Here is a 14,701-nt window from a genome sequence, read left to right as displayed (position 1 = left end):
TACTAGATACAACTATATTCAGGAAATGTAAATAAACCCATTTTCTGCAAATGGCATTAAATTACAGTTTCAACAATTGGAAAGGCTTCACCAAGCAATTAATGCATCAGAAAAACTTAATATGAATTTTTTAAAAAGTTGCTATGGTGTTCTGCAGCACATGGCAATGGAATCAGTTTTTCTACATGGATTTCCAACACCTTCCTCTCAATAAATTCTAGTTTAGGAAGACAAACATACAAGCACATTTTAAAGTATTTCATACATAGTTTTGGCTTGGTTAATTTTGTTTCAATTTTCTCTGTGTATTGTTATATATGTCAAATTCTGTCCATTATTATAAACAGCACTATGATTTAGCATGCAAAAACCTAAGAAATACTCTTGCAAAAAATATATTTTGTTTGGGATTTGTAGAACTTATATGTGTGATTTTATATGTATAAGTAGATCTCTATGGCCAACTATCAAAACCCTTCTAAATTTATACTTCACTGAATGTTCTTGCTGGCAGTAATTATCTTATTGTCAGTAAATTATGTGTATATAAAATAAAGGACAATTTATTCATAGAAGTTGATATTTTAGCAATTAAGAAAAACATGACACTAATTAACAAGCCACATATTAACAAGAAAAATACCTCTAAGCTCTGCTGTGTTTGGATATATAATTTCTTGCCTTCACACCACTGCCTCACAGTATGAATTAAATTCATAAATGTCTCTTTGAATCTCTCTCCCTATCTATTACTTGGATGAACAATCTCTCCTCAGTAGCTGAAAAGAGCCCCAAAGCAAAGGAATTTTATAAAGCAATTCAAACACTAGCTCTATGGGGTTGTCATACCCAAAATCCAGTAATCACAGTAACTCTCACTCTGCTATCACCTTCCTGAATTGTCTGGACAGCTCTAGATCAACCCTGTCCTCCTATTACAAAAGCAGCGTTTTCAAATGTCTTTAACAGAATGGGAAAGAACCCTCACCAGAGCTCACAGGGTTCCCCTGCTCTCTTCTGAATCTCCAAGTGAAGAAACCCTGTAATTTCTTACTAAATTAGAAGTTTGACTGTTGTAACTGACTTTTTTCCTACTTTCTTTCCCTGCATGCTTCAAAAAGAGAATGGGATTGCTCAGGAGCTGGCAGCAAGTTTAGCACACAGACTAGTCAATCAAGTGGGCCAGATCTCCCCAGCCAGCTTGTGAACTCCAACATCCTCATTTTGAGCTGCAGTGCAAGCTAAAGAACACATGCAGAGTATATGGGAATGCGAGTGCCAATTACTAATATTGGAGGCTCAGCACCCTGACTAAAACAGATCCAGGCACAAAAGTAATGACATCCACTGCTGGATTTCCTTCGATATATTGCCCCAGAATGATTTCCCCAGTATGCCTAAACAAAGTACAAAGTAGTTTGGACATCAATTTATCCAACATCCTAGGGATATCCCATTTCTAGGGATGATACAAGATCAGGGCAAGTACATAAAGATAATTCATTGACATGCAAATGTGAGAGGTTAGAAAACGTGACACCCATCCACAAGAGCAGCCAGAAGGATCTGGTGAAGTACAGATCTGTTAGCCTGACCTCAGTGCCAGAGAAGGCCATGGAGCAGCTCATCTCGAGAGCCACCACACAGCACATGAAGGAAAACCTCATGTCCACAGGGATTTGGCTCACCCAGTATGGGTTTATGAAAGGCAGTGTCTGCTTGACCAACATGATGTCTTTCTACAACAAGGTGACCTACTTACTGAACAACAGAAATGCTGTGCATGGTGTCCCCCTGGACATCAGTATTCGACACCATTTCCCCAGTATTCTCCTGAAAAAACCGGCTGCTCACAGTTTGGATAAGTTGTTAATTGAATAAAAAACTGTCTGGAAAGGCAGGGAATAGAGTTACATCCAGCTCGTGCCTGGTCACCAGCGGTGTTCCCTAGGGCTCAGGACTGAGGCCAGCCCTGTTTAATAATCTGGATGAAGGGATCAAGGGCACCCTGAGTCTGTTTGCAGATGACACCAAATTGGGCAGGAGTGTTGATCTGCCAAAGGAAGGCTCTGCAGAGGGATCTCGACAGGCTGGATTGATGGGCCAAGGCAAAGGGGTGGGTGCTGCCCTTGGGTCTCAACAACCCCACTCAGTGCTACAAGCTGGAGCAGCGTGGTTGGAAAGTTTCCCAGAGAAAAAGGGCCTGGGAGTGCTGGTTGATAGATGACTGAACATGAAACAGCTGTGTGCCCAAGAAGGCCAATGGCATCCTGGCTTGGATCAAGAATAGCAAGACCAGGGCAGTGATTGTCCCTCTGTACTCAGTACTGATGAGGCCAACCTTAAATCCTGTGTTCAGTTTAGGACCCCTCATTAAAAGAAAGACATTGTAGTGCTGGAACATATCCAGAAAAAGGCAGCTGGTGAAGGGTCTGGGACACAACTATAATGAGAAGCAGCTGAGGGAGATGGGTTTGCCGGGAGATCAGGGGTGACCTGATCTCTTCCACTCCCTGAAAGGACATTGTAGCCAGGTGGGGGTCAGGTTCTTCTCCCATGTAGCAAGTGACAGCACAAGGATCCAGGTCATGCCAGGTGATGCCCAGGAAAGTGGCTTGAGAGGTGTAGATGTGGTGCATAGGACATGTTTAGTAGTGGACATACACTTTCTCCACTCTTGTTTAGGTACATGTTTAAAATACATGGTTTTCTTTTACAAACTATAAATGAATGACATTTTAGGGTTCTGCATATCATTACATTCAGTACACATCTATTCCTTGATAATTAATCATTCTTTTGAAGCTTTTTTATTTAGCTCATGTAACTTGTTTCAACTCAAGAAAAACTAGTATCTCTAGCTATAATTGGTTTTCTCTCTCTACTTTCCCTATAGCAATATGAAGCACAATCAACCTCACTTTCAATCCATTTTATGCTTATCTAAACAGCAGTTGTAACAAGTGTTGCAATATGTGACTAATTCATTTAATAATTTATTCTAACACACTCTTAACCAAACAAACTTAGCTTACTGAAATCTATTGTCAGTCCAAAAATTCTATTTAAACATCAAATACCTCTAGTATTAAGCATAGTAAAATGCAAGAGCAGGATTCTATTAGGACTTTAAACACCAAATCCCTCTCCTTTGAAAACAAGTTAAAGCTTTTCTTATTCTCAGATGAACTAAAATATTCTCACAGATGTTTCTGTCTCTTAGCAAAAGGCCACAAGATGAAGTGAAATCAATGAACTCCATGAATGACATTAAACAGACCTGCACATTTCTCTTGCTCTGTGACTTTATACATTTGCAGAAAAACTAGAAAAACTGAATATGCTACTTGCTGAACTTTTACCTCAAAAAAGGTATTTAAACCCACACCTGATGGAGCTTGAGTGCTCTTCTAGAGGACATCTGTTACACCCACACCAGTGCACTGCATCTGCCTCTGAAAAGTTTGCAGTGTACAGCACAGCCAGTCTCAGCATGCAGAGGAGGCCTCCTGTCTCCCAGGGGTGTCATTCTCTGCTCCTGCCCTACACAGCACATGCCCACTGGTAGTTTTGCCGATTTCCCAATAGCTTCCAAAAACACAAGACTCAGTGAAAGGGAACATTAGGAGCAATTCATACATCTTTCTCTCAAACAATCATTCTACTTAAATGACAACAAAACGGGCTACAGGCCAGAAAACTGTTCGGAAGATGTAGTACAACTCACATCATCTTTCCCAGGGCTTTGTGGTCTCTTTTCTGAAAATTCTGTATTCTAGTCACATAATGGAGAAGGTTTTGTTCATCTGGGAAAGTCAACAAAAAACAACAACCTGCTGCTAGTATTAGTATAATTTATCATGCCTAGAGTCAGTTTCCTGTATGTTGTCAAAGACCTTTAGAAACCAAGGAAAACATCTGTTAAATCACAGGAAATGCACTGAAAACACTGCAGATTTCACACCCTTTCATTAATGACTCAGAGGCTCATTAAAAAAGCAGTATAGATATTTAAGGGGTAAACTACCAGACACTGAGCTACAGTCTCATCCTTCAGGCAAATGCAATCTCCACTATATTCTATTTATCTTCTCTTGTTATAAAATGTAAATATATCACCAGACAACCTTTCAAGGGTGTTAAAATAATTAAATAATTAACATTTGAAAGCTCTTGAAGAGAAAAAAGAAATTCTAAAGATTAGAAGAAGAGTTATTAAAGGAAAAAGAACACATCAGGTATCTCCCAAAGCAATAATTGGAAAGTTTATTACTAATTGAAGTGCATTTCTATCTTTAAAGATTCTGGTTTATTACTGTAGAGAAGGAATTACACATAATAAACAGAGGCAAACAAGCACTGAACTTTCACTTCAAATTTATACATTATGGAAAAAAACCCCATCATTTTTGTGAAAACAGCTCCAAAGAAAAGAAGAGTTTTACAAGTCCCGATGCTCCAAACAATTAAGTTCAGCTCAGATATAAGATTATTTGCATTGAAATCAGAGATGCTCTTCAGAATCAAACAGACTGGCATATATATCAATTGCAGGAATTTGGCTTCAACCACAGTTGTATGAGTGAACTTCTGGGTCCCCTTTGCAGAGGTGCTATAGAGTTAACTGCACAGCATCTGTTAACACATGGTAACACTTTTAGTACTGTGAGCACACAGAGAGATTGGGCAAATCCAAGAAATTGCTGCTTGAGTATTATGACTAAATATCATGGAATCATAGAATCATTTAGGATGGAAAAGACCATTAAGATCATCAAGTTCAACCATTGCCCTAGCACTGCCACCACTAAACCATGTCCTTAAGTGTCACATCTATACATCTTTTAAATGCCTCCAGGGCTAATGACTCAGCCATTTCCTTGGGCAGCCTGTTAAAATAGTTGACAAACCCTTCCATGAAAAAACTTTTCCTAATATTTAACCTAAATCTCCCCTGGCATGACCTGTGGCCTTGTCCTATCACTTCTTACATGGGAGAAGACAGAAAACTCCATCTGACCTTGTTTCAGAAAGTTGGAGAATGTGAAAAGGTTTCCTCTGAGCCTCCTTTTCTCCAGGCCAAATGACCCTCGTTGCCTAAGCTGCTCCTCACAGGACTTGTTCTCTATGCCATGACTGTGTAAAACAACACAGAATGTCTTTCTCATCTTCCTTAACTTGTAAAAACTTTAAGAATGTGTATTTAAGTATGCATTATAGTATACAAGTATGCTACAGAAATCCATATATTTTTACAATGTGTATGTTTATGCACAGCAATACACTTAAACAATTATATTTTTACACTTAGTCAATTGATTTTTTAAAACCAAACGAGTCATGCTTTGGTGACTGCATAATCAATATTTACAGCAACTTCAGGGAAAATAACAGTTCAGCCCTCTCCAATGCACATCAGTGAGATACTGAGAGAGTAACATAATTTCTAAGTCTCAGTGGACTTCACCAAAATATGAGAGACAGCTTAAGCCCAAAAGTCTTAGAGCTCCAAAAAGGGCTGCAGAATTTCTCAAATGATTACGCCAGCTCCCGGTTAGATTTACAAAACACAATACTTGGCATTATGATGTGTAAAAAATTAGTCCCTTGATATAATTTTGTCCCAGCCGTCCCAGACCCTTCAAGATTTACAAACACATGTGAATTGACAGTTACTGTTCTCAGCTTTTTGAAGTCAAGAAGATCCTTCCCATTATGAAGTTATCAGTCACTAATGTATTTCAGTCACCTGCTTAACTGAACACAATTAGAAAGTCACCAGCATGGGAACAGCTCTCCTATGCATCTTATCTTACATATAAAAAGTGATAACTGAAATCAGAATATAGCCCTGTAAAACTCTTTTTCTTCTTTGCACATAAATTTCTTTTGAAATGGATAACAATGTAATTGCTTCTTTTATTTGGAATATAAAAGATTTCTATCTAAAAGCTTCATCGACTCACCTAGGCGATGGAGTTTTTTTAAAGAAAATATGCAAAAAGTCAGCTTCATGCTTTTAATACCTAAATAAATCAACCAAAATCTGAAAAAGATCCTCTTGAACACACCTAAAGATGGATGTTTGTGTTCTGCATTTTAAATGTAGTGTACACTTTAAATTATCTGCTATAAATTGTAGAACAGTTTTCCCAGAATCCTGACTTAGAAGCATAAAGTTTTGTAATTTTTTAAGAAACGGTTGAATAAACAAAGAATACTGAACTCTGAAGAGAACAAATCAAAGAGCTATATGCAACAATGCTCTGCAATTCAATGATGGCAGAAAGCCATGACTTAAAATTAGCTATACTGCATATAGGTTGTGTAAAAAGCAACAAAGCAGTTAATAGACTAATGTGGTACATAATAATAAAACAAAAAACAAAAAACAAAAAACCAATCACAGTAACAGTTACTGACTTGGAAAATACAGCAATGAAAAGTACCTATATTTGCTGACAGGAACTGAATTTCTTTAAGTTTCCTTCAAATGAAAACTAAAACAATCCTTCCCATGCAACACAGTCATAGTCTCAAATTTTGAGCATTTCTGGGGAATGTAGCGTAGTGTAATCGCTATACCAAATATAACATATGCTGTCAGCAAATTGCAAAATGAGAATTAAAATAAAAGCCAGTTTTTCAGAAGCACTGCACTTTAAATACCACTAAAAGCTCAGTGTGTATTGAGTACTCAGTGGGTGTTACTATTACATGGCAATATTATAATCACTACAACATGGCTACTCCTCAAATATGTCAGGAGTTTGCCTCAGAATCTTACATTCATTTATATAACACCCTACTCAAACTGGAGGTCCTGCTCATGAACTTTCTTAGTTCTTTTGCATGGCATAAAACTAGAATGTATTCTTACAATCAAGTACTTATTAAAAAAAAACCCCAAAACACTAGCTTGTACATAGATCATTTTCTACCCAAGTGTCAAGACACTAGAAAATTCCTTTATACTGCCTTCTTGATTCCAGCTACCTTCAGGGATTCAACTGTCTGGAAGAAAACACCTGTACATCTATTGGATATATTTGCTCACTATCTGCACAGAAATTAACAAAAAATCTATTCTGTATGTGATAAATAATGAGTGATCAGGGCCATTCTCTTCTTTCTTGTAAAAGAGATGCATATATCCAACTTAAAACTACTGAAAAATTAAAGGAAATAATGTATTAATTTGCAATTAATTAAACAGAATATATATATATATATATATATATTTTTTTTTTTTTTTTTTTTTTTACCATAAGCATGGTTCTTTGGAGAAAGTCAAAGCTCACTCATAAGAACCTTCTATAGCTGATTTTTTTTGAGCAAAAGGTTGTGCTAGATACCTCCAGCAGTCCCCTCCAACTTCACCTACACTGTGTTTCTTTGAGGACTATAGTAAGGATGCAAAAGAAATATAGAAAGTAAAACGAGTAGCATGTGTTTTCCTGATTTTTAGATTAAGTCCAACCTGAAAAAGAAAAATCATGCCAGAATTCATAAACTCAAGAAACTTCAGTTATTCTGAGATTGTGAATTTCCCATGCTTTGATCCCACATAAAGTTCCATTGAACAGAAACTGTTAACAAATAATGAAATCCATGACTGCCTTTTAAGCATCATACACTGAAAATCTGAAAAATAGCAGAAAAGAAATTATTAAGTACAATTAGAACCATTATTAATTAAATACAATTAGTAATTCTGGGAAAGGGAGGCAGCAACGAGCATGAAGTCTTCTAGAGTGCAATTTAAGATACAATACAGTATAGTGGAAAATTACAACCAAATCCTCTGAAGAGGTTACAAATTCACATTACATAAGCTTTATGTAGCTAGTAAGTAAAAAAAAAACTACTGGCTAAAACTGTGATGCAGCTAAGAAAAAGTAGAACCAGATGAAAGACAGTGAAGCTGACTCTGCTCCTTGTAGAGAAATATATTCTGCAAATAAAATGTGGAAGGGATTTATGTAGGAAACCAAATTAATTACTTTAAGCCACCTGAAGCATTTGATTTCATGGAATTTGGATGCAGCTAGGAGTTTATTCACACACATTTATGGTCCTCCTTATATTTCTCCTGAAAGTTTCATGTTAAACCCCAATGTACCTTCACACAGCTGCTAAATACTTTAGCTTCAAGCATAGGGAGCAGTTTCTGACTAATCTCTGTTAGATTTTTTATAATAAAAAAACTCAGAAAATACACATAATTTTTTGCAGTTACCCAGTAGTTCCATTGCATCATCTTCATTGTCAATGTCTTCTTCGGTTACAGATGGAGCTGTGCTTTGAGCAGAATCAAAGGAGTCCTGAGAAAGCATGGCAGCCAGCAGCTTCTTATGTTGCTGCTGTTGATGTTTTAATCCTTTGGTCTTTGGCTCCATTTTTAAGCTGTGAGGGAGGAAAGCACAACTTTCTCTTACTGGTGCCCTCTTCAAAATACATCACTCATTCCCTGATCATTGCATGTTCTAAGACATTTAGTATTTTCAGCTTCTACTTAAAGTTTTGATTGAATTTGGGAAATTTCCCATTGATTTTTATGTGCACTAATCAAGTCTAAATAAGCTACACATATAGAATGACAGGATGTCAATTAGTAATCAGTATTACTAAGCTATTGATAAGCTATTGATACTGATAAGCATAGCAAGAAGTTGACAATAAAGAACTGCTCTCTAGAGTGGTTTTGATACCATTACCCCACAGGATTGTACCATTTTTCCTGGTTTGTTGAGTTGTGCCTCTGACCTAAATAACAGACAACTGGAATTGCACAGATGTTAGAAAGGTCTAAGGCAGGACTTGCTACAATTTGTCATTCCTTACTGTATCAACACAAAGCAGACAGAAGTTTGGTGCCCCACATGAGGGACACCTCATGAGCATACCACCAGCACCTCAGACTGTCCTTACAGTCTGTTGCAGGAAGGCAGAATTGTTGCAAATGTATGATTTTTAATTTAATCAACAATTGTTCATTTCTTCAGCAAAAATAAGACAAAGTGCACCTTGGAGATGAAGAACAGGCTTTGAGTTTAGAACATCAGGTTATGCTGTCCTAGTTCATTCCACGCTCGAAGACACAAGAGTATCTAATAAAAATCACTCAAATTGCCCACTGTGTACATACATTATCCCTGGAGGAAGATTCCCAAGAGCCTTACATCTTCTCAGAATTCCTCCAAGAAATTTTTCATGGAGAAAACTACTAATAGTGACTTGGAAATGAGTTTAATCCTATTTTCATGGACTTCAAATTTCTGAAACATGAGCTCAGTACCAGCAGGACTGCCCTCAGCACTTTTCTATGGTCTCTTATCACTTATTAATACCTTGCCTTTCTTCCTTACAGCAGCAACAGAGAGCAGTGCAAAACCAGTGACAAACACAATCTTTCCTCTGTAGCAATCCAGAACATTGAGGACAAAAAGGCGACCCTTCACCCAGTTGACAAGACATCTCTAACAGAACTACTTCAGACTGGCTACATTGTCCTTCACAGTCAGAGCAGGAGTGACACCTGTCCTTTTAGTTGCTCTTTTTTTTTTTTTTCTTTTTGAGTTACCGGGCCTGGCTTTCAAATACATGACACATCCGCTTCCGTTGCTCATCATCACAGGAATGCATGTTTTTCAGGAGGAAATGGTGATTGTGTCACACCTCACTAATGCCACTTACTCTACCAGTGATTTGTCAGTGCCTAATCCTTTGTATATTTATTCTGTGTTTCATATATGTACCATTTCCTTATGTTTAGAGACAGGTAAAACAAAACATACGACCTGGAAAAAATAAAATTATTACAGCTTTGACTTTCCCATTCTTGTATTTTAACTGAGTATTATAATTAGTTCTAAGAGTTTGCTGGTTTATCCCATAAATCCTGATAAATAGTGATAAACAATCTATCACCCTTTATTAAAAGTGTTACTAAATAAAATTTAACAAGATAAAATTGGAAACACTGAATGTGGATATTTCAAATTGCTCTATCTTTCATTTTCCAAAATGAAACTTGTTTTTACAAAAGGTAAGGCTACATTAGCTATGAAATAGATTACTGCAATACAGATGACATAGACAAACTTTCTTTACAACTGATAAAGTCACTCTTTTGAGAGCAAAATACACTCTTCCCACTACTTTTAGATGCACTAGTTATTCACTACATTAAAACTAAGTTACTATTACTTGGTACTTGTCTTGTGCATTTGGTGTGTGGTCATTTCCAAAATTCTGCTAATAGCACTTTAATTCACAGTAACATTAAATGAGACCTTGAAGAAACTGCCAGTTATTAGTGAAATATTATTAAATATTCAGATTAACCCTGATCAACATGGGTCTTTAATATTTCCATATATAGTTGACATCAATTTTAGAATCACCACAATATTGAAGTTCTGCAACTTTATGATTCGTTTGCAAGACTGCAAACATGATTTTTATAAATACCATACAAAAGCTGATGAAATGCTAATGAAGCAAAGAATTATCCCAGACATAAAATCAGTCATCCAAATGTAAATCCATATGCTGCATGTAATTTAGTAGTTACTCATTTCCACTGAAAATCAGTACTCCCACTTAGCAATACATATTTTTCAGTAGGCCTTCAGCACTTACTACACCTACAAACAGAGACATCAGTATCCCATGAGTCTTTCCTGGCATCAAGTTCCCTATATTCTCCTTATTCACACACCAGGAGACCTGATTTTGTCATGATACTTGACATGATTCCTCAAATACTACACTCAAAGCCATTAATCACATTTTTAATTATAGTATTAGCTGTGAGGTTTCTCTCAGCGTGTACCATCCTCTACAAAGAGAAGAATGTGATGCTTTGAATCATGTCTGTTGCTCAGAACTAGACCTCTTTGCTCTCTTCTGGAAATTAGACAGAGATGTTTATTCCTTCTCCTTTCTATTGACAGAAGGGATACAATATCCTCAATTTGCTCTGAAACATGGAACAGATCTTTATTCAATGCCCTTACTGAACTGCTGAATAAGGAAAAAGAAATCCAGGCCTGCACAATCAAGCTGCAGTGCCAGTTGCTGACTCCATTATTTTCCCAGGAACTGCACTGAAGAGACCCAGAGTCTGAGTTGTGTTGGTTCCTGTCCAAAGGCTGGCTGAGGGATCATTACTACACGCTGCTACTTCTTTGAAATAGTAGTACTCAGAGCTACCCCCACGATAATCTAATTAAATGAAGTACTCATGGATAACAAATATTCCCAAGATGTGAGGAAAGTTAATGAATGCAGTCTGTAAGAGCACAGCCAGTGACACATTAGTTTCAGTGTGACACAGAGGTGAATTCCAATGTAGAAGGTACATGGAAGAATGTGAAGTGAAGGAATACCTCAGACCTTTTCAAAGGGAAAGCAGAGAGTTTCTGCCTTCTAAAAAAAGGAAGAAAAAGATGTCTGCTCCAATCAAAGTACTAGTTATAACCCAAGGGATATGCTCCAAGGCTAAGGGAGAAATGTAGGTGCTTTAGTCAATTAACAGAGGCAGTGCAGAAGATTTATCCCTTTTAAAGCAAGTCTGTGAGTACTTAACCTTCTGTGATAAACATATCTTTAAATCATGGCAAATTGACTCCTTGAATTATAATATTCTCTCCCACGTAGCTGAAGCACAAACTCTTTCAGTCAAGCACAATAAATCTTCAGAAATTATTTACTGCAGAGAACAAAATTTCTCTTCGAGAAAGACTTGTTATTAACACCAAAAAAGCTAAGATGTGAAATGAAAATGAATTTAGGAAGTCCTGTTAAAAATAACATAGATACTGCTTCCCTTGCCTATCTCTCCTTTAAATGAGAAAACCAGATTTATCACTGAAGTGTCAGGAAGATTAATAAATAGCTAGTACCAGCCTGGGAAAGATGGAAGGGTATGAAGTACCTGAATGAAGCTATACATCACAACATTATTACACAATGGACCCCAACCATGTCAAAATACACTTAGCTTTTCTCATGGGAATTAATCCATAGGATTGCAAATGGGTATTAAGTTAATCATTTAGAAAAGCATGAGAAGAAAAAAGTCACTTATTAATGACTTCTACTTATTCTGCATGTGCCCACACTATGGCATGAGAATTCAAAACCTCTGCACTCTGCCCTCAGAAATGGGATTTTTGTAACAAAGACACCTCTGTTTCACAAAATATAAAGTTTCTAGACCAGATCAAAAACCCACCTTCCTCCAGGACTGCTGCTATCCTCGCTGTCCCACTGCTCATTTTTATTCCTTGGTATTGGTGGCTGCAGCATCTCAGCAGCCAGAGGGTCTGCATCATTCTCTTCACGGCCAATCCATTCTCCAATAACACGAGGTCTGAGAAGGGGGGTGTTAAAACCTGCTGTGTCCTGAACAGAAATAAAATAACAAAAAATAACAATGGGCTGCTTGTTCTCAACCATAGATGTAAACAAAGGAAAAAAAATATTTTAGAAGTACAAAACCAATACATTGCATTACCATTTTAGAGGGCTACAAAATACCCAGAAACAATGATGAACTAAGGAAAAGTTCCTCATTAACAAAATTCCAAGAAATAATTGTGTACCCTGATGCCCTGATGCCTCAAATCACTCCTTTATTTTTTTTTAACTGCAACTGTAGAAAAATCACTTTTTTTAATAAATGCACAGTTATTAAAACTTTCAGTGTATCTATTCTGCTAAGCAACACAAGACCACTTGTACTAAAAAAACCCAACCAAAAGACTGTTGTAGATTAATAGCATCACTCTTATTTGCATTATGAATTAATGCAAAACTAGTAACTACATCTGCATTTTGCATTTTAAAAATAACCCTGCTGGGCTTTACATAATGTATCTTTCTATTCTGAAAATGGTATTAACATTCGAATAAAAAGCATTTCTGAAACTATTTTTAATCACTTACAGGAGGACAATAAACTGGACAGGATTACAAGAAGCAAGCAAAATATAACTGACATATTCAAAACAATAGCAATAACTTGCACCATCTTAGACTAAAGTAACAAGTTGTCCTTACATTGTATGAAATAGCATTCTGATGTAGTGAGTATTTCTGTTTTCAATTATACTAGAATGGTTGTATATAAACGGTCATTTAGAACAGCATAGTCAAACTAAAAAACACATTTGTATACCAGAAATAAAAAGGATATGAAATTATGGGATAGGAATAATTATTTTTCTTCAATGAAACTGTTCATAGGCTACTAAAGATATTTCAAACACAGTGTGCCTAATTAGGAGAGATATATTTCTATCATTTAATGAGTGAAAATTACAGGAAAGCAAATCCTTGGTTGTTACCTAACTTAGTGCCTCAATAAATATTCCTGCCATAAAAGAATGCTTTCCAAACAAAAAGCATCTGGAAAAAGTACAGCACAGTGACTAGGTAGCCTAGAAACCATATTTTATCTCTTTCCTAAAAACAAACCACTTTTGAAAATCTCCTCCTAATTGAAACAGATACAGTAAAAGCAGTTTGAAGTAGAGGCCTCTATTGAAATGAAAGTAACAAACAAAAACAACCAAAAAGAAAAGTTGCAAAGTACATTCAATATGACTATATTTACCCTCTGACTACACGCTACAATTTTGCTGAGCACAAGAACCTCTATTTTGAGAGTCAAATGTAACCCAGGTCCTGGATCTGACTCATTCACCTTTGGTTTTTTTGTTTTGCTTTCTGCAATGTGCCTGTGATTGTTTTTCCACACTCCACTCCCCAAACCTCTGTCCATATTTCTCAATCACTTGACTGTCTAATTCAATTTTACACAATTTTTTTGTCTGCAAGGACCGCTGATAATTGAATCCATGGCTTCAGATGTTTTAGGATACTTAACCACTGGAGTTAAGGTTTTTTATGGACTTACAAACACCTGTTTTGTGCCTCTATTTGGAGCTGTGGCATAGTCACGTAATGTACACTAGATGACAGTCACCTCTGGGCACTTGACAAGTGTAAATTGTCACAAGTGTAACAATTCTTGTGAGCTTAGAAAAAAGATTGTTTCGCTGCTCATAATGCCTTCATTACACAAGGTGCTTACATTAGTTAATTAACCATCTGGCCCCTTCTGAGATTTATTACTGTAATTCTAGTTATTTTATCCTGTCCCTTTCTCCCTAGAATAGTTTCTAATAATTAATAAAAATTGTTCCTGGAACGAGTTAGTTAGAGTAACTTGCACTGTCAATCTTGCTAAAAGCTTTCAGTCCCTTAAATGAAAATGCAAAGCACCAAAAAATTTGCCCATAAGTTTTTCCTGACACTATACACTGCAAAATCAACATATACATAAGCAGAACATGCACTCTGTGACTGTCTTCACTATGCTAATTTCTTTTGTAGGCATTTTAGGGATAAAGTAGCACTTTCATACTCTACTTAACAGAAATGTAATTTACATTAAACAGTCCTGCTTTGCCCCACTTTATCACCTTACTTTCCTTTTTGAATTGTGTTAGTTCAGTGCACTATGGTTTCACTGACCTAATTTATTGTCCTCCTTTCAACTACATAAGCAGCCTCAGTGAAAGCACCAAATGGTGAAGCAGAGACAGCTCTATTCAGAACACCAGGATGTTCATTTGGCAGTCTGTTTCAAAGGCTGAAAAATACTGAGATGAAGTATTCTGTTCTCAAG

At 36.6% G+C, this 14,701-nt stretch overlaps 1 protein-coding gene across 6 annotated transcripts in view; it reads right to left on the bottom strand.

Annotated features, from left to right (window-relative positions):
* C1H8orf34 (chromosome 1 C8orf34 homolog) overlaps positions 1 to 14,701 on the bottom strand; it is a 150,080-nt gene that overhangs the window by 83,973 nt on the left and 51,406 nt on the right. For all 6 annotated transcript variants that reach the window (XM_063169905.1, XM_063169906.1, XM_063169925.1 and 3 more), the window contains 2 exons: positions 12,242 to 12,411; positions 8,240 to 8,406 (listed from right to left, as the gene is read on the bottom strand). In XM_063169905.1, coding sequence (XP_063025975.1) covers positions 8,240 to 8,406; positions 12,242 to 12,411 — 337 coding nt within the window. The remainder of the gene's footprint in view (positions 1 to 8,239; positions 8,407 to 12,241; positions 12,412 to 14,701) is intronic.

The sequence above is a fragment of the Melospiza melodia genome, chromosome 1 (assembly GCF_035770615.1).
Source record: "Melospiza melodia melodia isolate bMelMel2 chromosome 1, bMelMel2.pri, whole genome shotgun sequence".
In the NCBI taxonomy this organism is placed as follows: domain Eukaryota; kingdom Metazoa; phylum Chordata; class Aves; order Passeriformes; family Passerellidae; genus Melospiza; species Melospiza melodia.
This window is presented reverse-complemented; position numbering and strand designations above follow the sequence as displayed.